We start from the raw sequence: 22421 nt of genomic DNA, 5'->3' as shown, positions 1-22421 counted from the left end.
AACGTTTCAACTGAGGCCGAGAGAGGAAGTGACTTGCCCAAGGTAAAATCACCCTGGCTAGATAATCAGTGATGTGGCAGGGACTAGAACACTAGTCTCTGCAGTAATCATCTTTTTGTCTCATTTCTGAAATAGCTCCCATCTCTAGCCCTGGCCAAGGACCAAAATAAGGCACCATCTTTCTGAACTAGTTCAAAATGGTTTTAGAATTAATAAGTACTGTAGGGTCTATATTTAAGATGGTTACAGGAAATTTGACAGTTAAATGTTTCTACACATAGATTATTTAGAAAATCAAGACTAATAGATGGGCAAAGTACACAAGGAAACAAGTGAAAAATTATAAACATCTAAATATTCAGTATTCAGTGGTATGGGAATAGTTTAGGAAGCAATAATTTTCTTTTCTTTTTTTTTTTTTTTTTTGAGACAAAGTCTCACTCTGTTGCCCAGGTTGGAGTGCAGTGGTGCGTGTGATCTTGGCTGCAGCCCCCGCCCCTGGGTTAAAGCAGTTCTTGTGCCTCAGCTTCTCGAGTATTTGGGATTACAAGCGCCCCACCACGCCCGGCTAATTTTTGTACTTCTAGTAAAGACAGGGTTTTACCATGTTGGCCAGGCTGGTCTTGAACTCCTGGACCCAGGTGATACGCCTGCTTGTCCTCCCAGAGTGCTGGGATTACAGGCGTGAGCCACCATGCCTGGCCAGGAAGCAATAATTTTGATGGGCTATTTGCAACTAATAAAATGCTAATTGTGATGATCTAGAAAGAGTGTTTAAAAACCTAACAGGGATCATGGAGGAGTTCTTTTTATACTTTCCTTTCTTCTATGCCTAAAACTTAGGTGTCTTCAGGAAGTTCAGATTTTTTTTTTAATTTAAAAGGTTAAGTTTACCAAATGTTAACTGATGTCAGTTTCTGAAGTTCTTCAGTCAAAACCGATTTATTTTCGGTAAAAAAAAAAAAAAGTACTACACACCATATAAACTGGTTATATTTTGCTTTTTGTGATTCTTGATACGTGCAGTAAAAACTAGCTATCATGAGAGTTGGTAAAGATTTAGTGAACTGGTAGAAAATGTTCTTCTTAGTTGCTAGAACCATCTGAGCTTAAATTTAAAAACATTTTTTCTAAAAACAAAATTGGTTTCTGAATCAAATGTGTATTTCTTTCCTATAGGGGCTTTGTTATGCACCTAAAGCCATATTGGAAGCTCCAGAAGAAAGAGCACCCCCCGGAAGTCAGCAGGGAAACGCAGAGAACTCCTATGAACCACCAAAAGGCTGTAAATGATGAAACATGCAAAGCTAGCCACGTAACACCAAGTGTCTTTCCTTCAGCCTCTCTTGGTAAAGCATCATCTCGAAAGCCATTTGGGATCCTTTCTCCAAATGTTCTGTGCAGTATGAGTGGGAAGAGTCCTGTAGAGAGCAGCTTGAATGTTAAAACCAAAAAGAATGCACCATCTGCAACGATCCACCAGGGCGAAGAAGAAGGACCACTTGATATCTGGGCTGTTGTGAAACCTGGAAATACCAAGGAAAAAATTGCATTCTTTGCAGCCCACCAGTGTAGTAACAGGATAGGATCTATGAAAATAAAAAGTTCCTGGGATATTGATGGGAGAGCTACTAAGAGAAGGAAAAAATCAGGGGATCTTAGAAAAGCCAAGGTACAGGTTGAAAGGATGAAGGAAGTTAACAGCAGGTGCTACCAACCTGAGCCTTTTGCATGTGGCATTGAGCACTGTTCTGTGCATTATGTGAGTGACAGTGGGGATGGAGTCTATGCCGGGAGGCCTCTGTCAGTTATACAGATGGTTGCCTTCTTGGAGCAAAGAGCCAGTGCTCTGCTAGCTAGCTGTTCAAAAAACTGTACAAACTCACCTGCCATTGTGAGGTTTTCTGGCCAATCCAGAGGTGTGCCCGCAGCCACCGAGTCCTGTTCTGCCCCAGGAGCTTGTGAAGAAAGGGGAAATCTTGAGGTTGGTGAACCACAGAGCGAACCAGTCCGTGTCCTCGACATGGTAGCCAAGTTGGAGTCTGAGTGCCTGAAGCGGCAGGGCCAGCGTGAGCCTGGGAGCCTCTCAAGGAATAACAGCTTTCGTCGAAATGTGGGCAGAGTTTTGCTTGCAAATAGCACTCAGGCTGATGAAGGCAAAACAAAGAAAGGCGCCTTGGAGGCACCCGACACTCAGGTGAATCCTGTGGGGTCTGTATCTGTGGATTGTGGCCCCTCAAGAGCTGATCATTGTTCTCCTAAAGAGGACCAGGCCTGGGACAGTGCTTCTCAGGACTGCCCCCCATTGCCAGCAGGAGTGAGTTTCCACATAGACAGTGCAGAGTTAGAGCTGGGTTCACAAACTGCCATGAAAAACAGCAACAGGTATGATGTGGAAATGACAGATGAACTCGTTGGGTTACCTTTTTCTTCTCATACCTATTCCCAAGCCTCTGAATTGCCCACAGATGCTGTTGATTGTATGAGCAGAGAGCTTGTGTCGCTTACTAGCCACAATCCTGATCAAAGAAGAAAAGAATCTTTGTGCATTAGTATCACTGTGTCCAAGGTAGAGAAAGACCAGCCTTCCAGTTTAAACTCCTGTGAAGACCCACTTCCAGGGATGTTGTTTTTTTTGCCACCTGGTCAGCACTTGTCAGACTGTTCCCAGTTGAATGAAAGCACAACAAGAGAGGCTTCAGAGGCCAGCCAGCTTGAAGATGCTGCTGGGGGCGACAGTGCATCTGAGGAAAAAAGTGGGTCTGCTGAGCCATTTGTGCCGCCAGCCTCTTCTGTGGAAAGTACATTACCAGTGCTTGAGGCATCCAGTTGGAAGAAGCAGGTGTCGCATGACTTCCTGGAGACCAGGTTTAAAATCCAGCAGCTTTTGGAGCCTCAGCAGTACATGGCTTTTCTGCCCCACCACATTATGGTAAAAATCTTCAGGTTACTTCCCACCAAGAGTTTAGTGGCCCTTAAATGTACCTGCTGCTATTTCAAGTTTATCATTGAGTACTACAATATCAGGCCAGCAGATTCTCGCTGGGTTCGAGATCCACGCTACAGAGAAGATCCTTGCAAACAGTGCAAGAAAAAGTATGTGAAAGGGGATGTGTCCCTGTGCCGATGGCACCCCAAGCCCTATTGCCAGGCATTGCCCTATGGGCCAGGGTATTGGATGTGCTGCCACCGGTCTCAGAAAGGATTCCCTGGCTGTAAGCTGGGGCTTCATGACAATCACTGGGTTCCTGCCTGCCACAGCTTTAATCGGGCAATCCATAAGAAGGCAAAAGGGACTGAAGCTGAAGAGGAATACTAAAGTCCATGTGAGAGGCAACGAAAGGACCGATTTTTAAAACTGCAAAACACCTAGATACACCATTCAAATGAGTGTAGCCCCCTGAGTCATCACTTTAGAAGAATCTGTACTTCATCAGGACCGCATTGCTCAGGCATAAACTCTAAATTTACGAGCCGTACAAAAAAATTGGTCTTGTTGTTTATAGTGGCATCTCACATTTGAACCTGGTGGTATCCCACAGTTTGTTTCAGTTGCCTGTGAATAACTCTGCCTGTTTTCCTAAATCAAACCCATCCTCCAAGGATGAAGACTCACCACCATCCAGGACATTCAGAAGAGTTCACTGCAGACACTCTCAGGTAGTCTTCAAAAAGGGGTTTGAGAAATGTTTTGAGCACTGGCACCATCTTTGAAATAAGTGAATAGTGTCCTGTGAAAAGAATAGCAGGACTTTTAGATGAAAAGTATTCTTAAAAAGAAAAGTCAGGCACCCCACCTTAGACCTCGTATGCTTGATCCTGTGAGATTGATGTTTGTGGCTAGAGATGGATTTCATGCCCTGTGGTGTTTACAGTGTATATAATGGTTGTGTTTTCATAGGGCTATGAAAGTGCACATTAAACCTGAGCGCCTTTACCTTTAGATGAGTGCTTTGGCCCCTCTGTAAATAGCACGATTAAAATCCAGTTGTATATAATGGACAGCTAACTGAACAACATAATCACAATGCAGCTAGGATAGTGTTGCGGCTATAATTGTGTGTGTTTTTTTTTAATTGTCTAGTCTTCAATTTGTACATCCTGTATAAAATATGAATGTTTCCCAAATAAACTATGAATGTTTCCTGTATAATATATGAATGTTTCTGAGAAGAAACTCTAAATAGTTGAAAGGCTAACCTGCTCAAAGGATACCAAATAATGGTTTAACTGGACAACCTGAAAATTAGCATAGAAAACAATCCTTCATTATATTTTAGTGATCACAACATTGAGAGAATATTATATAGTTAGCTCATAACATTCTTGTCTACTTTATCCTGTCTGGTTACAAAATTTTTTAAAACTTCAATAAAAACATGCATCTTAAATGGAACCCAAGCTTTGCGAAGATTTTTTCTGTTTTGATGCAGTGTTGAAGAAGGTTCTTGTAAATTGAATCATAAGAATTCTTTTTAATTATTTTGAATTGTTGGAGATAAGGTGTTTTTTTCTGTCAGAGAAGAGGCCATCTTCACTTAACATTGAAGTTTAAATTTTTGCAACCCTTCAGTTCTTCCGTTGTTGTCTGTTCACAACCACTGTATTTCCTGTTCGGGTGACGTATTATCTAGGAGATTCTTCCAGCTTATCTAGGCGTTGTCATTTGGGAGTCACTAAGGATCTATTCAGGCCTGTAGCTTTGTAGTGCCTGGTGGGGTTGGGAGGTGTTGGGCCCCAGAAAGCTGCTGTGGGTGGAAGATCTAAAAACTAGGCTGGCTTGAAATCGAGTACCCGCCAAAAAGCCTTGTGACCGGTGTCGGCTGCAGGCTGTGGAGAAGGATGGTATGTGGCTGTAGGGTAGGCTCTGTGCTGGGCTGATGTGCTTGGTGACATGGTAGGCTGCAGCCTTCAGGCTCATCAGATTTGTCTGTGACATGGGATCAAGAGGAGGCTGAGAATAGCTTTTCCTTCAAGAGTGTTTTTCCTCGTGACTCACCCAGGTGAGGCATATTGGAAAATGCTTTTAAATCCTAGTTGTCGCCTTGACTGAGGTTTCCAGTGTTTGTCCTGCTGCCCTTATATTTGCTCTAAACTGGCCATCTCAGTAGCGCCTTCTTAATTGGTTTGTTATGATTCGTAATTAGGATTAAAGGAGATGAACATAAAGGACCTAGAATACAACTTGCCTGTAAGTGTCAGCTATGGCTGACATTGACTATGGCTCTACATTGGCCCAACGTGGACACTGGATAAACAACTCTCTTGGTTGGTTTTCACAAGTCGGTCACTCTTGATCTGGTTTTCTTGTGGGATACAAAGCTGTGACTGCGTGAGGGGTTAAAGTGATCAAGAGCAGAGGGCACAGTAAGTATGTCCCAGCCCCAGTTGGCATGCAGTACTTGGGTCCCTCAGAAATCGCCAATCATCTGTTTTGAACTGTATGGCAGGACCTGGTTCCCAGTGCTGTCTGCATGAAAGGTGGAGGATTAGCAGGTGGCATCAGAGGATACCCCCTCCCAGGGCTTCATTTCTAGACAAGTGTAGCTTTCTCCTTAGGTGAAAGACGCTGTTCTTCAGGGCCCTCTAGTGCCAAGCTGGTGAAAACAGCCCACTTTTAAAATGTCTCTGGCAGTGCCGCACTACCTGCTTTCCTGCATTGCTGTAGGATCACAGAATTCAAGAAAGGAAAAGACGTGTCAGTGTGGGCACCAGCACCTTAGCCTGTCCCCACTGCACCCTGACCCCACCAAAAAAGGGAAAACCTCCCCCCTCAGCTTTTCTTCAGGGACTCAATACACCTGGCTTAGTTTTTTTCTCTCCTACTTCATACTTGAAGCCCTCACTTGATCATTTGAAGCAAAAACCAGAACCATGGAAACTAGAGGAGTCAGGGAGCTGCTCCCTCTTGTCCCTGGAGTGGTTCACCTCTCCCCTGCCCAGTGGATGGTCCAGACCCAAAGAAGGAGTAAATTGAAAGCTAAGGAAGGGCCAAGGTAAGATTAACATTTGCTTTTTTAGGCTCTCTCAAATGACTCCAGGTTAAAACAGCCATACGAGAGGACTGTTCAAACCCTAAAGCACATTGGTGGCTCTGTGCTTGGGAGATACCTCTTGGAACCCAACCCTATGCCCCTGCTTGGCTGGGTGCCTTTCAGCGCCCTCTGCACATCTGCCGCCATATGCCCTTCTTTTCTGTCACTGTATCTTTGGCCCTCCCCATCTGTAGGTTCTGCATCGCAGGTTCAACCAACCTCAGATTTAAAATGCTCAGAAAAAAATATTGTGTCTGTAGTGAACATACACTTTTTCTTGTCATTATTCCCTAAACAATACAAGCATAACAACTGTTTGCATTAGGTATTATAAGCAATCTAGAGGTGATTTAAAGTAAATGGGAAGCTATGCGTGGGTTATATGCAAATACTAAGCAATTTTCCATGAGGGACTAGCATCTGCAGATATACCGAGGGACCACTGTGGAGCTTGCCCACCCACTGCACTCAGAGGGCCTTGCCCACAGTGCCTCACACAACACACCCTGTAAAATGCATGCATTCCTCTCAAGTGACCATTTTAATATGAGGGGTGCTTCCAGGACCTGACTGCTCTGGGCCATACCATAATTTTCTGTTTAGTATGAGAAACCTCACAGGTAGGTAAAAGGAGTCTTGGAGGACCTTGTCCTCTGGCCACAGCTGGTCTCATGGGAGCTTCCTTGGCGGAAACTCCCACTACAGCTATGTGGGGTTTGCTCAGTACTTCTCATTGTGCATCTGGTGTAACCTCAGCTCTTAGCACCAGTAGCTCCCGTAGCAGCAGGCTCTGAGCCGGTGGTTATGTTATGACCTAGAGGTTCCCTTCCTGGGCTTTGTCCAGTCACCGCTTCTATCTTGGACTCGTCAGTACCTCCGTGCCGACCTTTTTGGACCAGCTTGGGACACTATTTTTATGTGAGTGTTCCCAGGTGTTTTCCATAGCTCCATTCTTTCTTCACTCAGCAGACTGGCTGTTTGTCCTCCTCTGTCTACAGCCTGATTCAAAAACATGACATTAGCCTGCACTGCGAGCCCTTCTTTTCTGTACACCACCGACTAAACCAATGAGAGCTGATGTTATCTAGCTGTATGTCAGGTATGCTTCGTTTAAATGCATTCTCTACTGTGCAGTGTCTGGCACTTGGGGAATCTGATTGTTTGTGGGGTTGGTTTGTTTTGAGATGGAGTCTTGCTCTGTCTCACAGACTGGAGTGTGGTGGCATGATCTCAGCTTGCTGCAACTTCAGCCTCCCGGGTTCAAGCGATTCTTCTGCCTCAGCCTCCTGAGTAGCTGGGACTACAGGCATGCGCCACCACGCGCAGCTAAATTTTTTTTGTATTTTTAGTAGAGATGGGGTTTCACCATATTGGCCAGGCTGGTCTTGAACTCCTGACCTTGTGATCCACCCACCTCGGCCACTTTGCCTCCCAAAGTGCTGGGATTACAGGCATGAGCCACTGCGCCCAGCTGTTTCTGGTTTTTTGAGACAGGGTTTGTCTCGCTCAGACTGGAGTGCAGTGGCATGATCTCGACTCATTGCAGCCTCTACCGCTTGGCCTCAAGTGATCTTCCTGCCTCAGTCTTCCAAGCAGCTGCAACTACAGCTGCATGTCACTATGCCTGGCTAATTTTCGTTTTTTTTTTTGTTTTTTGTTTTTTGTTTTTTGTTTTTTGTGGAGACGGAGTTTTGCCATGTTGCCCAGGCTGGGAATCAGATGGCTTTTTTTTTTTCTCATTTTTCCTCAAATAAGCTAGTATTTTAATCTTTGTGAGCTGATCAAGGTACCTGTGTGGGAGATGTGCAGTCTCAACTGACATACATGTCATTCCTGCCTATCATTTGTGGCCATAGCTGATGTTTGCACAACCTCATGGGAAGAGCAAACTTTGGTGGTTATAAACCCTTGGGTAACATCCAGTGCATTTATACCAAACTGATGTAAGGAAAAGCACAGTAAGTAGCTTCACCATTCTAGGTGGTTGCTTTGACCTTACAGTTTTAGGGGAGCAGAGCCAGTGTCGGGGAAGAACTGCAATGGAAGCAGAGATGGCAGTCCCTATGCGGCAGCAGCCCATGTAAGAGGTGATGTTCCTCTATCTGAAAAGCAGAACAAAACATTTCACCCTTTCTCCCAGAGGCCCCGTCATCCAAGTGTCCTTCAGTGAGCAGAGAACAGGCCTCAGAACAAACTCCTTTTGGGACCCCCCTCTCGTTCTTTTTGAATTAAGGTGGACTTTTCCTTCACATACTGGTACTGAAGTCACAGGTCTGTTTATTAAGAAGTATGAAGGGCTCGGCATGGTGGCTCATGCCTGTAATCCCAGCACTTTGGGAGGCTGAGGTGGAAAAATAAGCTCAGACCAGGCTGGGTAGCAAAGTGAGACCCTGTCGTTGTACAAAAAATAAATTAGCAGGGCGTGGTGGGTGGCACACACCTGTAGCCCTTGCTATTCAGGAGGCTGACACAGGAGGACAGCTTGAGCCTAGGAAGTCGAGGCTGCAGTGAGCCATGATTGCATCAGTGCATTGCAGCTTGGGTGACCCTGTCTCAAAAAATATGAAGATGTTGATAAAGTTCTTAAAAAACTAAAAATCAATTAGTTAAATAAAAAATAAATTAATTGCTAAACATGAGTAAAATGGAAAGCAAGGTTGTATTTAATTGTATCTGTTCCCTCTCCATTGTGAGGTTAATCTGTTTGCATAACTTGAGTGTTTGCAGTCTGGTTCAAGGGTAGGGTTGGAGCCAGGCCTGGCCCACCCAGCCTTCCCTGTTCTGGGACCAAACTGTTGGCCTTCACTCTGCCCTTCCTCACCAATCCTCCCCTATACAGACAACCCAGCATGATTCTGCTGCAGGGTGTGTGGCCTGTCTTGAGCAATTCCCTTTCTATACCAGCCCTTATTTTCTCTCCTAAGCAGAGATGACTTGGCTGCCCCAGTGCCTAAGCTGGGACCTCTCATGTGAACTTTTGCTTTTCCATGGCCAGTAGTCTTGGCTTTAGGCCCCTCAGATTTCTAAGTCTGCTCTGTGCAGGGTCTTGAAAGGAAACTGCTGCACACTTGAAATAAGTAAATTCAAGGATTTATTATAAGGGTGTAGATACAGGGACAAGCCCTCCCCAGTATTTGCAGGGCCCATGGCAAGAACACAGAGAGCCCTCCTGCAGCACATCCCCTCCAGCATCCTCCCACCCTCTTACTGAGCCACGCCTCAGTCACTTCTCAGGCTGAAGGGATCTGTCTGGAGGACAAAGCTGTGGAAGGGCTGGAGGTCCTGAGGTTCTGGGAGCCTAGGTAATGGTTTATAAGGGGAACAAAGGTTCTGGGACAGTGTCTGCCCCCTTGATCCTTCAAACTCCTTCCCCATGAAGAGGCGCAGGGCAGGAATGCCAAAGGATTGGCCCTCCTAATGTGCAGGAGCCAGTGCAGAGGCCCCAGCTGCCTGGTTGGGGATCGTATTGGGCAGGGTAGTGGCTGCACATTAGAATCAACTGTGGGGCTTTTAAAATTCTCAATGCTTAGGGCACACCCTAGACCTATTAAATCAACCAATGGGGGTGGGAGCTCCCGGGTGATTCCAGGTGCAGGTGGGGTTGAGAACTACTGATACGTGTAATAGAACCACAGGGTGAGTGTGGTTGGGATGATGGTTCCCAGGTCTGGTGGAAGGAGGAGGGTGGTTGCTGGGATGGGAAGGAGGGAAGAAGGAAAACAGACATGGCAGGGAAGGAGCCAGGGAATGAACACCTTGAGCCTCAAAGGGCCTGGAGCCTGCCGATGCAGCACTCCCAGCACAGTCTGTCTGGCAGTGAGCAGAATGAAGGGGAGGGAATGGACCTGGAGGGGCAAGTGAACCAGAAACAGCCTTCTGTGGAACATCTCAAGCAGGGAGAGAGTCACTGTTTTATGTCAGAACAAGCCTCCCCCCAGCTCTTCTTCAGCTCCCCAAAGGCCAGTGCAAAATTTCCTTCTCCGTGCCTGTGGAAGAAGGAAATCTATTTCCTAAAACTTGATGATCCCTAGGAGGCCCTAGATGCACACCTGGGAAGCTGTTCACCAGGCTCTAGATAAAATTCCTTCCATCCAACAGTTCTAGACCACTGCAATAAAGCAAGTCATGAATTTTTTGTGCATATACAAGTTGTGTTTATGTGATACTGTACTAAGTGTGCAATAGCATTATGTCTAAAACACAATGTACATGCTTTAAGGAATGCTTTATTGCTTAAAGCATGCCAACTATCAGCTCTGAGTCATAATCTTTTTGCTAGTGGATGGTTTGCTTCAACATCGATAGCTGACAGCTGATCAGGGTTGGTGGCTGCAGAAGGTTGGGGTAGCTATGGCAATTTCTTAAGACAACAATGAAGTTGCTGTATCGATTGACTCTTCCTTTCACGAAAGAGTTCTCTGTAGCATGTGATGCTGTTTGACAGTATTTTATCCGCAGTATAACTTACTTCAAAATCTCAAACCTCTCTGTTATTTCAACAATGTAGCATCTTTATCTGGAGTAGATTTCATCTGTTTCTGCCAGTAATCCCAGCACTTTGGGAGGCCAAGGCTGGAGGGCTGCTTGAGCCCAGGAGTCCAAGACCAGGCTGGGCAACATAGGGAGACCTTGGCCCTACAAAAAAAAAAAAAAAAAAAAGCATGGTAGTGTATGCCAATAGTCCCAGCTACTTGAGGTGCTGAGGTGAGAGGATCACTTGAGCCCAGGACGTCGAGGCTGCAGTGAGCCGTGATCATGCTGCTGTGATCCAGCTGCTGTGATCCAGCCTGGATGAGAGTGAGGAAAACAATTTTTTTTTTTTTTTTTTTGAGACGGAGTCTTGCTCTGTCACCCAGGCTGGAATGCAGTGGTGCGATCTTGGCTCACTGTAACCTCTACCTCCAGGTTCAAGAGATTCTCTTACCTCAGCCTCCCAAGTAGCTGGGACTACAGGTGCACACCACCACACCTGACTAATGTTTGTATTTTTAGTAGAGACGGGGTTTCACCATGTTGGCCAGGGTAGTCTCAAACTCCTGACCTCAGGTGATCCGCCTGCCTTGGCCTCCCAAAGTGCTGGGATTACAGGCGTGAGCCACCATGCCTGGCCAAAAGAAATACTTTCTTTTGCTCATCCATAAGAAGCAACTCCTTATCCATTCAAGTTTTATTATGAGATTGCAGCATTTCAGTCACATCTTCAGGCTCCACTTTTTAGTTCTTTTGCTAGTTTTCACGACATCTCCAGCTACTTCCTCCATGGGTCTCGAACCCCTCAAAGTCATCCATGAGGATTGGAATCAACTTAAAAACCCTGGGTTGTTTTTTTTTTTTTCACTCTATTTTTTGTCTTTTCTTTTTTTTTTTTTTTTTTTTTTGGAGACAGAATCTTGCTCTGTCACCCAGGCTGGAGTGCAGTGGTGCAATCTCAGCTCACTGTAAGCTCCACCTCCCAGGCTCACGCCATTCTCCTACCTCAGCCTCCCGAGTAGCTGGGACTACAGGTGCCCGCCACCACGCCCGGCTAATTTTTTTGTATTTTTAGTAGAGACGAGGTTTCACTGTGTTAGCCAGGATGGTCTCAATCTCCTGACCTCATGATCCGCCTGCCTTGGCCTCCCAAAGTGCTGGGATTACAGGCCTGAGCCACCGCGCCTGGCCTATTTCACACAAGATGTTTATTTTAAACAACCAGAGGCTAGACTTGAAGGTGAAAGTAGAAATTAGACTTAAAGGTGAAAGTAGAAAGGATTCTAAGCCAAACTCCTGTTAATGTTCATATTTTGGCTGGGCGTGGCGGCTCACATCTGTAATCCCAGCACTTTGGGAGGCCTAGGTGGGTGGATCACCTGAGGTCAGGAGTTTGAGACCAGCCTGGCCAACATGGTGAAATTCTGTCTCTAATAAAAATACAAAAATTAGTTGGGCATGGTGGTGTGTGCCTGTAATCCCAGCTATTTGGGAGGCTGAGGCAGGAGAATTGCTTGAACCCGTGAGGTGGAGGTTGCAGTGAGCCGAGATCATGCCACTGTACTCCAGCCTGGGTGACAGAATGAGATCCCGTATCAAAAAGAAAAAAAAATATATTGATATTCTTCCCATGAATCACAAGTGTTTTTAATGGCATCTAGAATAGTGAATCCATCCCAGTTTTCAGTTGACTTGGCCCAAATCCATCAGAGGAATCACTATCCATAGCAGCCTTACAAAATGTATTTCTTAAATAAGACTTGAAAGTCAAAATTACTCCTTGAGCTATTGGCTGCAGAATGGATGTTGTGTTACTGTGCATGAAAACGTTAATCTCCTTGTATATCTCCATCAGAGCTTTTGGATGACCAGGTACAATGTCAATGGGCAGTAATAATTTGAAAGCAATCTGTTTTTCTGCGCAGTAGGTCTCAATAGTGGGCTTAAAACAATCTGTAAACCATGCTGTAAACAGATGTGGTGCTGTGCAGGCTTTGTTGTTCATTTACAGAGCACAGGAAGAGTAGATTTAGCATAATTCTTAAGAGGCCTAGGATTTTTGGAATGGTAAATTAACACTGGCTTCAACTGAAAGTCCCCAGCTGCATTAGCCCCTAATGAGAGAGTCAGCCTGTCCTTCCCAAGCTTTGAAGCCAGGCACTGGCTTCTCTCTAGTTGTGAAAATCCTAGATGGCATCTTCTTCCAACAGGATTCTGTTTCATCTCTATTGGAAATCTGTTGTTTAGTGTAGCCATCTTCACAGATTACCTTAGCTAGATCTTCTGGATAACTTGTTGCTTTCTCTACACTTTTATGTTACAGAGACAGCTTTTTACACCTCATGAGCCAACCTCTGCTAGCTTTCAACTTTCCTTCTGCAGCTTCCTCACTTCTCTCAACCATCATAGAATTAAAGAGATAAGAGCCTTGTTCTGGGTAAGGCTTTGACTTAAGGTAATGTGGCTGGTTTCATCTATCTAGACTACTAAAGCTTTCTCCATATCAGCAATAAGGCTGTTGTGCTTTTTAAATCATTTATGTGTTCACTGGAGTAGCATTTTTCATTATTTTAAAGAACTTTTCCTTTGCATTCACAACGTAGCTGTTTGGCACAAGAGATCTAGCTTTCAGCCTGTCTTGGCTTTTGACATGCCTTCCTTACTAAGCTTAATCATTTCTAGCTTCTGATTTAAAGTGAGAGACATGGGACTCTTTCATTTGAACACTTAGAGGCCTCTGTAGGGCTATTAATTAGGCCCAATTTCAATATTGTTGTGTCTCAGGGAATAAGGAGGCCTGAAAAAAGGGAAATGAGGGAACAGGAGGTTGGTGAAGCAGTCAGAATACACACGTTTATTAAGTTTGCTCTCTTATACAGACAGACCATGGACCCCCAAAATAATTACAACAGTAGCATCAAAGATCACTGATCACCGTAACAGATACAATGAAGAGATTTGAAATATTGTGAGAATTACTGAAATGTCAGACATGATGAAGTGGGCACATGCCGTTGGAAAAATGGCGCTGATGACTTGCTCAACGCAGAGTTATCACAATTTGTGAAAAACCCACTGAGAGGTCCGACAAAGCAAACCGCAATAAAACAAGGTATGCCTGGATTAAGGCAAAAAGAATGTAAAATGTCTCAAAGGAGTAGCAGAACTCCTTTAAGCCACTACCAATGGCCCCTGAACCAGAAAACAGCTATTTCCTCCTGTGGATACTAGACTTAGTCCTCTTTATTTTGAATGCAACTGTGAAACTGCTGACCACAAAAGTTACTCTCTGCTCCTATCATTCTTTCATCAGCCTTGGGTTGGGAGGTCTCTCTATTCCATCTACCATCAAACCACTTGGCACTTTCATTCCAAATTGAGAGCAACATACTTACGCTCCAGAAATGCTGTCTTGACAATTTTTTTTTTTTTAAATTAGGGAAGTAAGCTGCTGGAAAGCGTAGGAAAGTTCTTTCCTCAAAATCCAGGTGCCTTCTGAAGCCATATAGTAAATGCTAAAATGTCACACCCAAAGGGAGGGCGAGGTCAGGAACAATCTGATATGGATCTGGAGGTATCAAAGCCACAGGACCCTTTCTTTTCTCTTTTTACTTATTTATTTATTTATTTATTTATTTATTTTGAGACAGTTTCGCTCTTGTTGCCCAGGCTGGAGTGTAATGGCACAATCTCAGCTCACTGCAACCTCCGCCTCCTTGTTTCAAGTGATTCTCCCGCCTCAGACTCCTGAGTAGCTGGGATTACAGGAACACACCACCACTCCTGGCTAATTTTTTTTTTTTTTTTTTGTATTTCTAGTTGAGACGGGGTTTCATGATGTTGGCCAGACTGGTCTTGAACTCCTGAGCTCAGGTGATCCACCCACCTTGGCCTCCCAAAGTGCTGGGATTACAGGCATGAGCCACCAAGCCTGGCCTTTTCTTTTTTTGAGATAGAGTCTGCTCTTTCATCCAGGCTAGAGTGCAGTGGCATGATCTTGGCTCACTCCAACCTCAGCCTCGCGGGTTTACATGATCTTCGCATCTCAGCTTCCTGAGTAGCTGGGATAACAGGTGCCCACCACCACACCCAGCTAATTTTTGTATTTTTAGTAAAGATGCGGTTTCACCATGTTGGTCAGGCTGGTCTCAAACTCCTGACCTCAGGTGATCCACCCACCTTCATCTCCCCAGCCCACAAGACTCTTTAATGCAAGCTTGTCCAACTCGTGGCCCATGAGCTGCATGCGGCCCAGGATGGCTTTGAATATGGCCCAACACAAATTTGTAAACTTCCTTAGAACATCATGAGATTTTTTGCAGTTTTTTAAAATAGCTCATCAGCTATTATTAGTGTATTTTATGTGTGACCCAAGACAATTCTTCCAATGTGGCCCACAGAAGCCAAAAGATTGGACACTCCTTAATGCCTCTGAGTTTTTTTTTTTTTTACTCAACTGGCTCTAGCCCATTTTCAACACTTAACTAGTGTCATCAAATACCTTCTGCAATTTTTTTTTTTTTTTTGAGACAGAGTTTCACTCTTGTTGCACAGGCTGGAGTGCAATGATGTGATCTTGATCTCGGCACACTGCAACCTCTGCCTCCCGGGTTCAAGCGATTCTCCTGCCGTAGCCTCCTGAGTAGCTGAGATTACAGGCATGCGCCATCACTCCCGGCTAATTTTGTATTTTTAGTAGAGACCAGGTTTCTCCATGTTGGTCAGACTGGTCTCGAACTCCTGACCTCAGGTGATCTGCCTGCCTCAGCCTCCCAAAGTGCTGGGATTACAGGTGTGAGCCACCACACCCAGCTAATTTTCTCACTTTTTAAAGGGGAGCATTCATTCAAAGGCTCTTTTAGATCCCTCCCATCACCAGAGTATCTCTCACTCCTCCCTACAAAAGGCACAACAAAGAAGTCATTGATGTAACTCTTGTTAGTTTACTATCCTCTTTCTTGGAGGAAAGATTATCCCACTGGTGGTTTCTGGGGGGTTTTGTTGTTGTTGTTGTTTTGAGATGGAGTCTTGCTCTGTTGCCCAGGCTGGCATGCAGTGGCACGATCTCAGCTCACTGCAACCTCCGCCTCCTAGTTTCATGCGATTCTGCCACCTCAGCCTCTTGAGTAGTTGAGATTACAGGCATGCACCACCACACCTGGCAATTTTCTTTTGTATTTTTAGTAGAGATGGGGTTTTGCCATGTTGGCCAGGCTGGTTTCGAACTCCTGACCTCAGGTGATCTGCCCGTCTCCGCTTCCCAAAGTGCTGGGATTACAGGTGTGAACCACTGCACCTGGTTTCTTTCTTTTTTTTTTTTTTTTGAGACAAGGTCTCACTCTGTCACCCAGTGAGTGTACAATCACAGCTCACTGCAGCCTCAACATCCCAGACTCATCCCAGCTCAACCTCCTGAGTAGCTGGGACCACTGATGCACATCACCACGCCTGGCTAATTTTTAAATTTTTGTAGAAATGGGGTCTCACCAGCTGGGCGCGGTGGCTCATGCCTGTAATCCCAGCACTTCGGGAGGCCGAGGCAGGCAGATCAGGAGGTCGGGAGATCGAGACCATCCTGGCTAACACGGTGAAACCCCCACCTCTACTAAAAAAAAAAAAAAAAAAAAAGCCAGGCGTGGTGGCGGACGCCTGCAGTCCCAGCTACTTGGAAGGCTGAGACAGAATGGCATGAACCCAGGAGGCAGAGCTTGCAGTGAGCGACAGAGCAAGACTCCATCTCAAAAAGAAAAAAAAAAAAAAGAAATGGGGGTCCCACTATGGTGCGCAGGTTGGCCTTGAACTCCTGAGCTCAACCAATCCTGCCTTTGGCCTCCTAAAGTCCTGGGATTACAGGCATGAACCACTGTGCCCAGCCCTAAAAAAAATTCACTTCAACTATCTAAGCAGACTGTGAACTCGTTCCAGTGTATTTTCTCACCAGGTCGGCTGGTGGTGGTTTTCCTCATTGAGAGTTTCAAGGCTGAGGTGTGGATGGCTTGCCCAAGAGTCCAGTTTCAAGTTTTCTGGTACATTTTATTGATGCAACTTTTAAATAATCTCCCCACTACCAATGACAAAGTTATCCTTAATTCCTCCCAATCTGTTTCAATCTGATTCCTGCATCAATCATGATGTTAACTCGGGATGGAGAGATCTCCTTTTAAACACCAGATGGGAGCATGCTTTAAACCGCTGCCTGGAAAGACTGAAGGACAGTGCCACCGAAGCACACACGCTGTTCGAGAACCCTTCCGTTTCCTTGCCTATTTCCTCCTGTTGCCTGCCAGCCTTCTGTTCCAGATAAAGGGGCAGTGTGACCATGGCAATAGCTCCTGGGGGTATCCCGGCTGGCCTGGCTCTTCCACAGCAGTCACTCTTGGTGTCTCTCCACCACCTGCAGGTGGTCCTTCTCTCCAATCATCTAAGCTGAAGGGCACCACCGACTACCCACCTGGGAGAAATTAGTTATAAAAGAGAAGGGGTGTTGGGTCGGGGAGGGATCCTCCAAAGCTACTCAGGCCTCTGAGTGGTTCCCTCTAACATTTCCCTTTTCCTCTTGTCCTGAAGAAAGTCTGGGCAGGTTCCATGTGGGCATCCTAGAGGCCCCCTCTCCCCTCTCCCGGGGGTCTGTTGCACAAAACCAGGTCATTGTAGGTCACATGCAACAAATGATGGCGACCAAAGAAAAACACGTCTTTAGGGAAAGTATGCAACCAGCTTCTCAGCTTGGGAGAGATCATTATTAATACCACCATGATCCATAATTTTAAAAAACATATTAACGTTTTTTCTTACCTGGCAAAAAAATTCTACAAACTTCTTCTATAATTGGTTAACGGTTCAATCTCATTCTTGCTACCCTTAATGTAGCAGTGGAAATGAAGAGTTTGAAAAAGACATACACATTAGCAAAGTACAGTTAAAAGATTTATTGCAGTAATACAATAAAAGTTTAGAAAACATTTGTATGACTCAAACTGGTTTAGAAGTTGCAGAGCAATGGGGAATTCCTGCAGTATGATACTGTGAGATCCTCGGACACCAGTCCTCTAACAGCAGGCCACTGAATACTCTTCCCCAAATGATGTGAGTCCTTACATGAGTCCCATCCACTCTACCCAATGGTGATACACTGTTTTCCCCCCTTACAGATGTGCAAAACTTTTCTTAGTTATATTCCATTATCAAAAAATGTCTTTAACAGACCATTTTAAGCAGCCTGTTTGGTGCCTGTGGGTTTTTATTAGTATTATCTTGTTTCAATAAATCATTTTAAAATGGAAAACATGACCCAGTTCTATGGCTTTTTGTTTAAAAAAAATACCAGCTTCAATTTTTAAAAAAGCTGTTTACATATGGTTCTGGCACCTACATGAAAGATTTTAATGAGCAGCAAAAAGAGTAGAAAAAACAGTGGTTGAAATGTATACTTAAGAGTATTTACAGGGTGGATCCAGTGCAAAATAATGAAACCCAAAATATTTCAGCAGGTGTAAGCCAGTATGTTGGTGTTCAAAACCACAAAAGGGTTTGATCACTTAACCCTACATAAAGTGCCTCTAGTTGATATTAACAACAACAAAATATATCCTATCCCTAAAGTTCCCACATTTGTAAATTTTGTTGAAGTACTCTAGATGAGTTTGTGATCTCTGGATTCTATTCTTTAGCTTCATCTCACATTCATGGTTTCATAAGAGGCTTAAGAAAACCACTACGATTGCGTATCTCTCAACTGAAGTCAATCACCACCAAGCTCCAAATCCCACTCTTACAACTGGTGAGACTAAGCTCTTCTGAGGGTTTTAGGTAGCTAGACAACTCTTACAAGATCGTGTTTATTTGGTATCTGTTCAAATCCACCATCTTCACTCTCTATGAACTCCAGAACTGGATGGGAAAATGGAAGCCCAGCAATCATGAAGCTGAGCACTTAAAACAGAGATCCCAGCAGTGTCGAAGAACCCACAAGGGCCCGGGCATGGTGGCTCACGTCTGTAATCCTAGCACTTTGGGAGGCCGAGGCAAGCGGATCACCTGAAGTCAGGAGTTCAAGACCAGCCTGGCCAACATGGTGAAACCCCGTCTCTACTAAAATACAAAAATTAGCCGGGCATAATGGCGGGTGCCTATAATCCCAGTGACTCGGGAGGTTGAGATGGGAGAATTGCTTGAACCCAGGAAATGGTGGTTGTAGTGAGCCGAGATGGCACCACTCACTCCAGCCCGGGCAGCTGAGCGAGACTCTGTCTCCAAAACAAACAAACAAACAAAAACACCCACAACAAGAAAAGCCTACTTCTTCCTTTCACGGAAAATTCATAGCGCCAAGGAATTTGTGACTACCAGATAGAAATAAACTCCCTTTTGCAACTCTACCCAAAACTATACCAAACACCAAATATACCATTAGCAAAAGCTACATAGCACCTCGGACTTGGAGGCAAAGTATCAACTATAATTGTGATGATGAGAAAAGAAGCTGGGGCATGGCAAGCCTCTGAATGATTTATGAGGTGCTATCATGCCAATCACATATGACATGGTACTAATGCCTGTTAGGAATCTTCCATAGGATTTCTTTGGGTAGTTGTTACACAGGATTTTTTTTTTTTGCAGTTATTAAAAATAAAAAACTACTTACGTATTTGTACATAATGCCTCTCTCATTATAGTTTTCCTATAAGATTGTCACTAAAAGAATGACAAGACACATGACCTGAAAATGATCTCCTGGTGAGGGAAATCCTTTTGAGACGGAGTTTCGCTCTCGTTGCCCAAGCTGGAGTGCAGTGGCACCATCTCGGCTCACTGCAACCTCTGCCTTCCGGTTCAAGCGATTCTGCCGCAGCCTCCCAAGTAGCTGAGATTACAGGCGTGCGCCACCACGCCCGGTAATTTTTTGTATTTTTAGTAGAAACGGGGTTTCACCATGTTGGCCAGGCTGGTCTCGAACTCCTGACCTCAGGTGATCTGCCCACCTCGGCCTCTCAAAGTGCTGGGATTACAGGCGTGAGCCACCGTGCCCAGCTGAGAAATTCTTTATATTGTGCTTTCCCCAGAACAGAGCAGAGCAGCATCAAGCCGTAAGGATCTGCACTACATTTCTGAGCAAAGCTGTGTTCTCAGAGCAACAAAGGGTTCAGGGAAACAAGCAGGATGGTTTCCCCTGAAAACACCTGCCACCTACTCAATCCCACAGAAAGAAACTGGACACCACAAAAATGACCAGAGGCCACTGAACTAAGTGGCTTTTCCCCTGTGCCCAGGCAGGCACTGAGCTTACATAAGGGAATGACCTTCATGACTTATTTTCACCCGGAGAGGATAAGTTCAATTTCAAAATGCTCATAGTGTAGATGGCAGGACTTCAATCAACTAGGTAAGAATAGGCTTAATTCCCCTCAGAATACAAGAAAATAGTTAAAAACTCTCTAGGACATTATTGCAGCCAGGATTTCTTCCATTTATGGATGTGGGTCCTAAAGAAAAAGACTTTAATTTTCTTTGGTGTGTGGGGCAAAGAAAAACAGAAATGTCTGACAAACTACGACAGAGCAGCATGAATGCAATACGTGTAACTCACCCCTCCCAAACAAAATTAAAGGACCAAATTATAAAGAAATCATTTCACATTGCCTGCTGCTTCTCCGTACAAAAAAATCAATGGCAGAAAAACTCTTTATTAAAGAGCTTTTATCTTTCATGTCCTAATAATCAAGAATCACCTCTTGTGATTCAACCAACCCCTAAAACTTAGTGTCAGGAACAGTCTCAGCACCGCAAGGACCAGCGCACTGACCCAGGTCTGTGGGCCTGGTGGCCTGGGCCCAGAGGAAACCCAAATCAATTGCTTCCTTGGCAGAACTGGCCACACGCACAGGTCCTCCTTCCACCAACACTGGTCTGGGCAGAAAGACCTTCAACCCCTGTTCTATTAAGTATCATAAGCATATTGGTCACCATCACAGGCTACTTGACAAATAGAAATGTTTGTCTCCCTGCTTAAAAAAAAAGAAACACTTTAACCTTTGTTCCAGGCACTATCTTAACTTAAACAGATAATGTTTACTAGAGTGTAGTGGGAGAAGAACTTTCTTGATGCAGATTTGGCATGTTTTGGTCCATGCTCATTAACGGTGTCCAGTGTAAGCTTTAAACCAGGAGGTCACCGAGGCTGCTGCAGAGGAGATCATCCCACCTGCACTGCTGCTCGCGATGGGTGGGGATGCCTGGGTGCTCTGACTCTGGGAGACTTCCACGGACTGGGACGGGATATCACAAAACCGGGGACTAGGCAGGTTCTCCCAGTCTGTGCCCAGGTCGGTTTCTTCATCGCTGACGCGCTCGTCTCCGCTCTCATCTGATTCTCCAGCAACTCCGGGATCCACAAATTCCATGGACTCCTCAAGGTCTGCTCGTACTTCAAAGGGCCCTGACCTGTGTGCAGACAATGAGGGTCTCTTTAGGATAACTGCCATTCTCAACACCAGAAAACATGCCGTCTTCCCGAAGGCCCACCTGAGGGGATGAGGCGTGCCGCATGCTGCATTCATTCCTCAAGTCTGTGCAGCGCTCCGTGTGGACATATGATTGCGTTTTCCTTTACCCAAATAATCTCCATCCATGTTTTAAATAAAATCATGATACCACAATTTCCCACAAGTCTACCTACTTAATTGGTGATGACCCTGCATAGGAAAAAAACCTCTTCACTGAGATGGCCCATGTTGGTCCTAAGTCTGACTTCCTGTTGTAAAGAACTGCACTGTCTATGAAGTAAATACAGGGCACTCCAATGAGACAATTCTAACAAAAAGCCACTTGATGTATACTCTGGATATTATTTAGTGTAGTAAGTAATAAATGGTATACAAAGACGACTCAGTGGCCTCCTGTACATGTTTAAAAATATCACCACAATTTTCTAGGACACATTTGTAGCACAGAATGAGGCACAACTGTTTAGAATACATTCAGAGGCAATGTTGTATATTTCTGCACCATATTTCAGGAGAAAACAATTTCTATTTCTCAAAGGTCCCTAATGACACCCTCACTGCCAAGTCCTATTACCCTTTCTTAGGCCTCATCCTCTTTGCTGGCACCTCAGCACAGGGAACTGAGTCAGCAAACCTCAGAAGTCTTTCTGCATTTCTTTTTTTACTGAGACAGAGTCTTGTTCTGTTGCCCAGGCTGGAGTGTAGTGGCACAGTCTCGACTCACTGCAGCCTCCACCTCCCAGGTTTAAGCGATTCTCCTGCCTCAACCTCCTGAGTAGCTGGGATTACAGGTGTAAGCCACCACGCCCATCTAATTTTTGTAGTTTTAGTAGAGACAGGGTTTCACCATGTTGGCCAGGCTGGTCTTGAACTCCTGATCTCAAGTGATCCACCCACCTCCACCTCCCAAAGTGCTGGGATTAAAACAGGCGTGAGCCACCATGCCCGGCCACCTTTCTGCTTCTTTTTCCCTCCCTTTCAAATGCCCCTCAGCTCCGGCTCCAGGGCAACCAGGCTGCATGTCCTCCCTGTAGGCAGCCACCCTCACCCACTGCCTTCCAGGGAACTGCCCTGCAACCAGCTACAGGGTGGGACCAAGGTGCCACTATCTCCCTGCTGCTGCCCCCAAGATAAGCCTTGGTTCATTTAAGGATTTCACTGATAACAACTTTGGGGAACAAAAGGAGAGGTCAAAATAAATAGCAGGCAGAAATGAGAGTCTAGAGTTGTACAGCCTGACATTTCAGCCTATGGTCCCAAATTCTTCACAGCCTTCACAATGATGAACGGCTAGTACTGGCCTCCAACACACCTCACCAGGTCTGCACCTTTGACTCACTTTTTACAGAAGCAAGCAGCCCTCATTCCTCCCAGACACCTGTGCTTCCCAGCTGGGTAAAGTAGTAATAATAGC

General features: G+C 45.1%; 2 protein-coding genes across 6 annotated transcripts in view; one reads left to right on the top strand and one right to left on the bottom strand.

The window, feature by feature from the left end:
• Positions 1-4396, top strand: part of FBXO34 (F-box protein 34) — a 90805-nt gene extending 86409 nt beyond the window's left edge. For all 5 annotated transcript variants that reach the window (XM_050798248.1, XM_050798249.1, XM_050798247.1 and 2 more), the window contains exon 2: positions 1180-4396. In XM_050798248.1, coding sequence (XP_050654205.1) covers positions 1190-3319 — 2130 coding nt within the window. In that variant the 5' untranslated portion in view covers positions 1180-1189 and the 3' untranslated portion in view covers positions 3320-4396. The remainder of the gene's footprint in view (positions 1-1179) is intronic.
• A 13023-nt stretch (positions 4397-17419) lies between these two features.
• The window catches only part of ATG14 (autophagy related 14), a 457705-nt gene continuing 452703 nt past the window's right edge, over positions 17420-22421 (bottom strand). Inside the window, exon 11 of the mRNA XM_050798257.1 lies at positions 17420-20945. Within this exon, the coding sequence (XP_050654214.1) occupies positions 20639-20945 (307 nt within the window). The 3' untranslated portion in view covers positions 17420-20638. The remainder of the gene's footprint in view (positions 20946-22421) is intronic.

The sequence above is a fragment of the Macaca thibetana genome, chromosome 7 (assembly GCF_024542745.1).
Source record: "Macaca thibetana thibetana isolate TM-01 chromosome 7, ASM2454274v1, whole genome shotgun sequence".
NCBI classification, from domain to species: domain Eukaryota; kingdom Metazoa; phylum Chordata; class Mammalia; order Primates; family Cercopithecidae; genus Macaca; species Macaca thibetana.
Note: the sequence above shows the minus strand (reverse complement) of the source record. Positions and strands in the feature narration are given on the sequence as shown.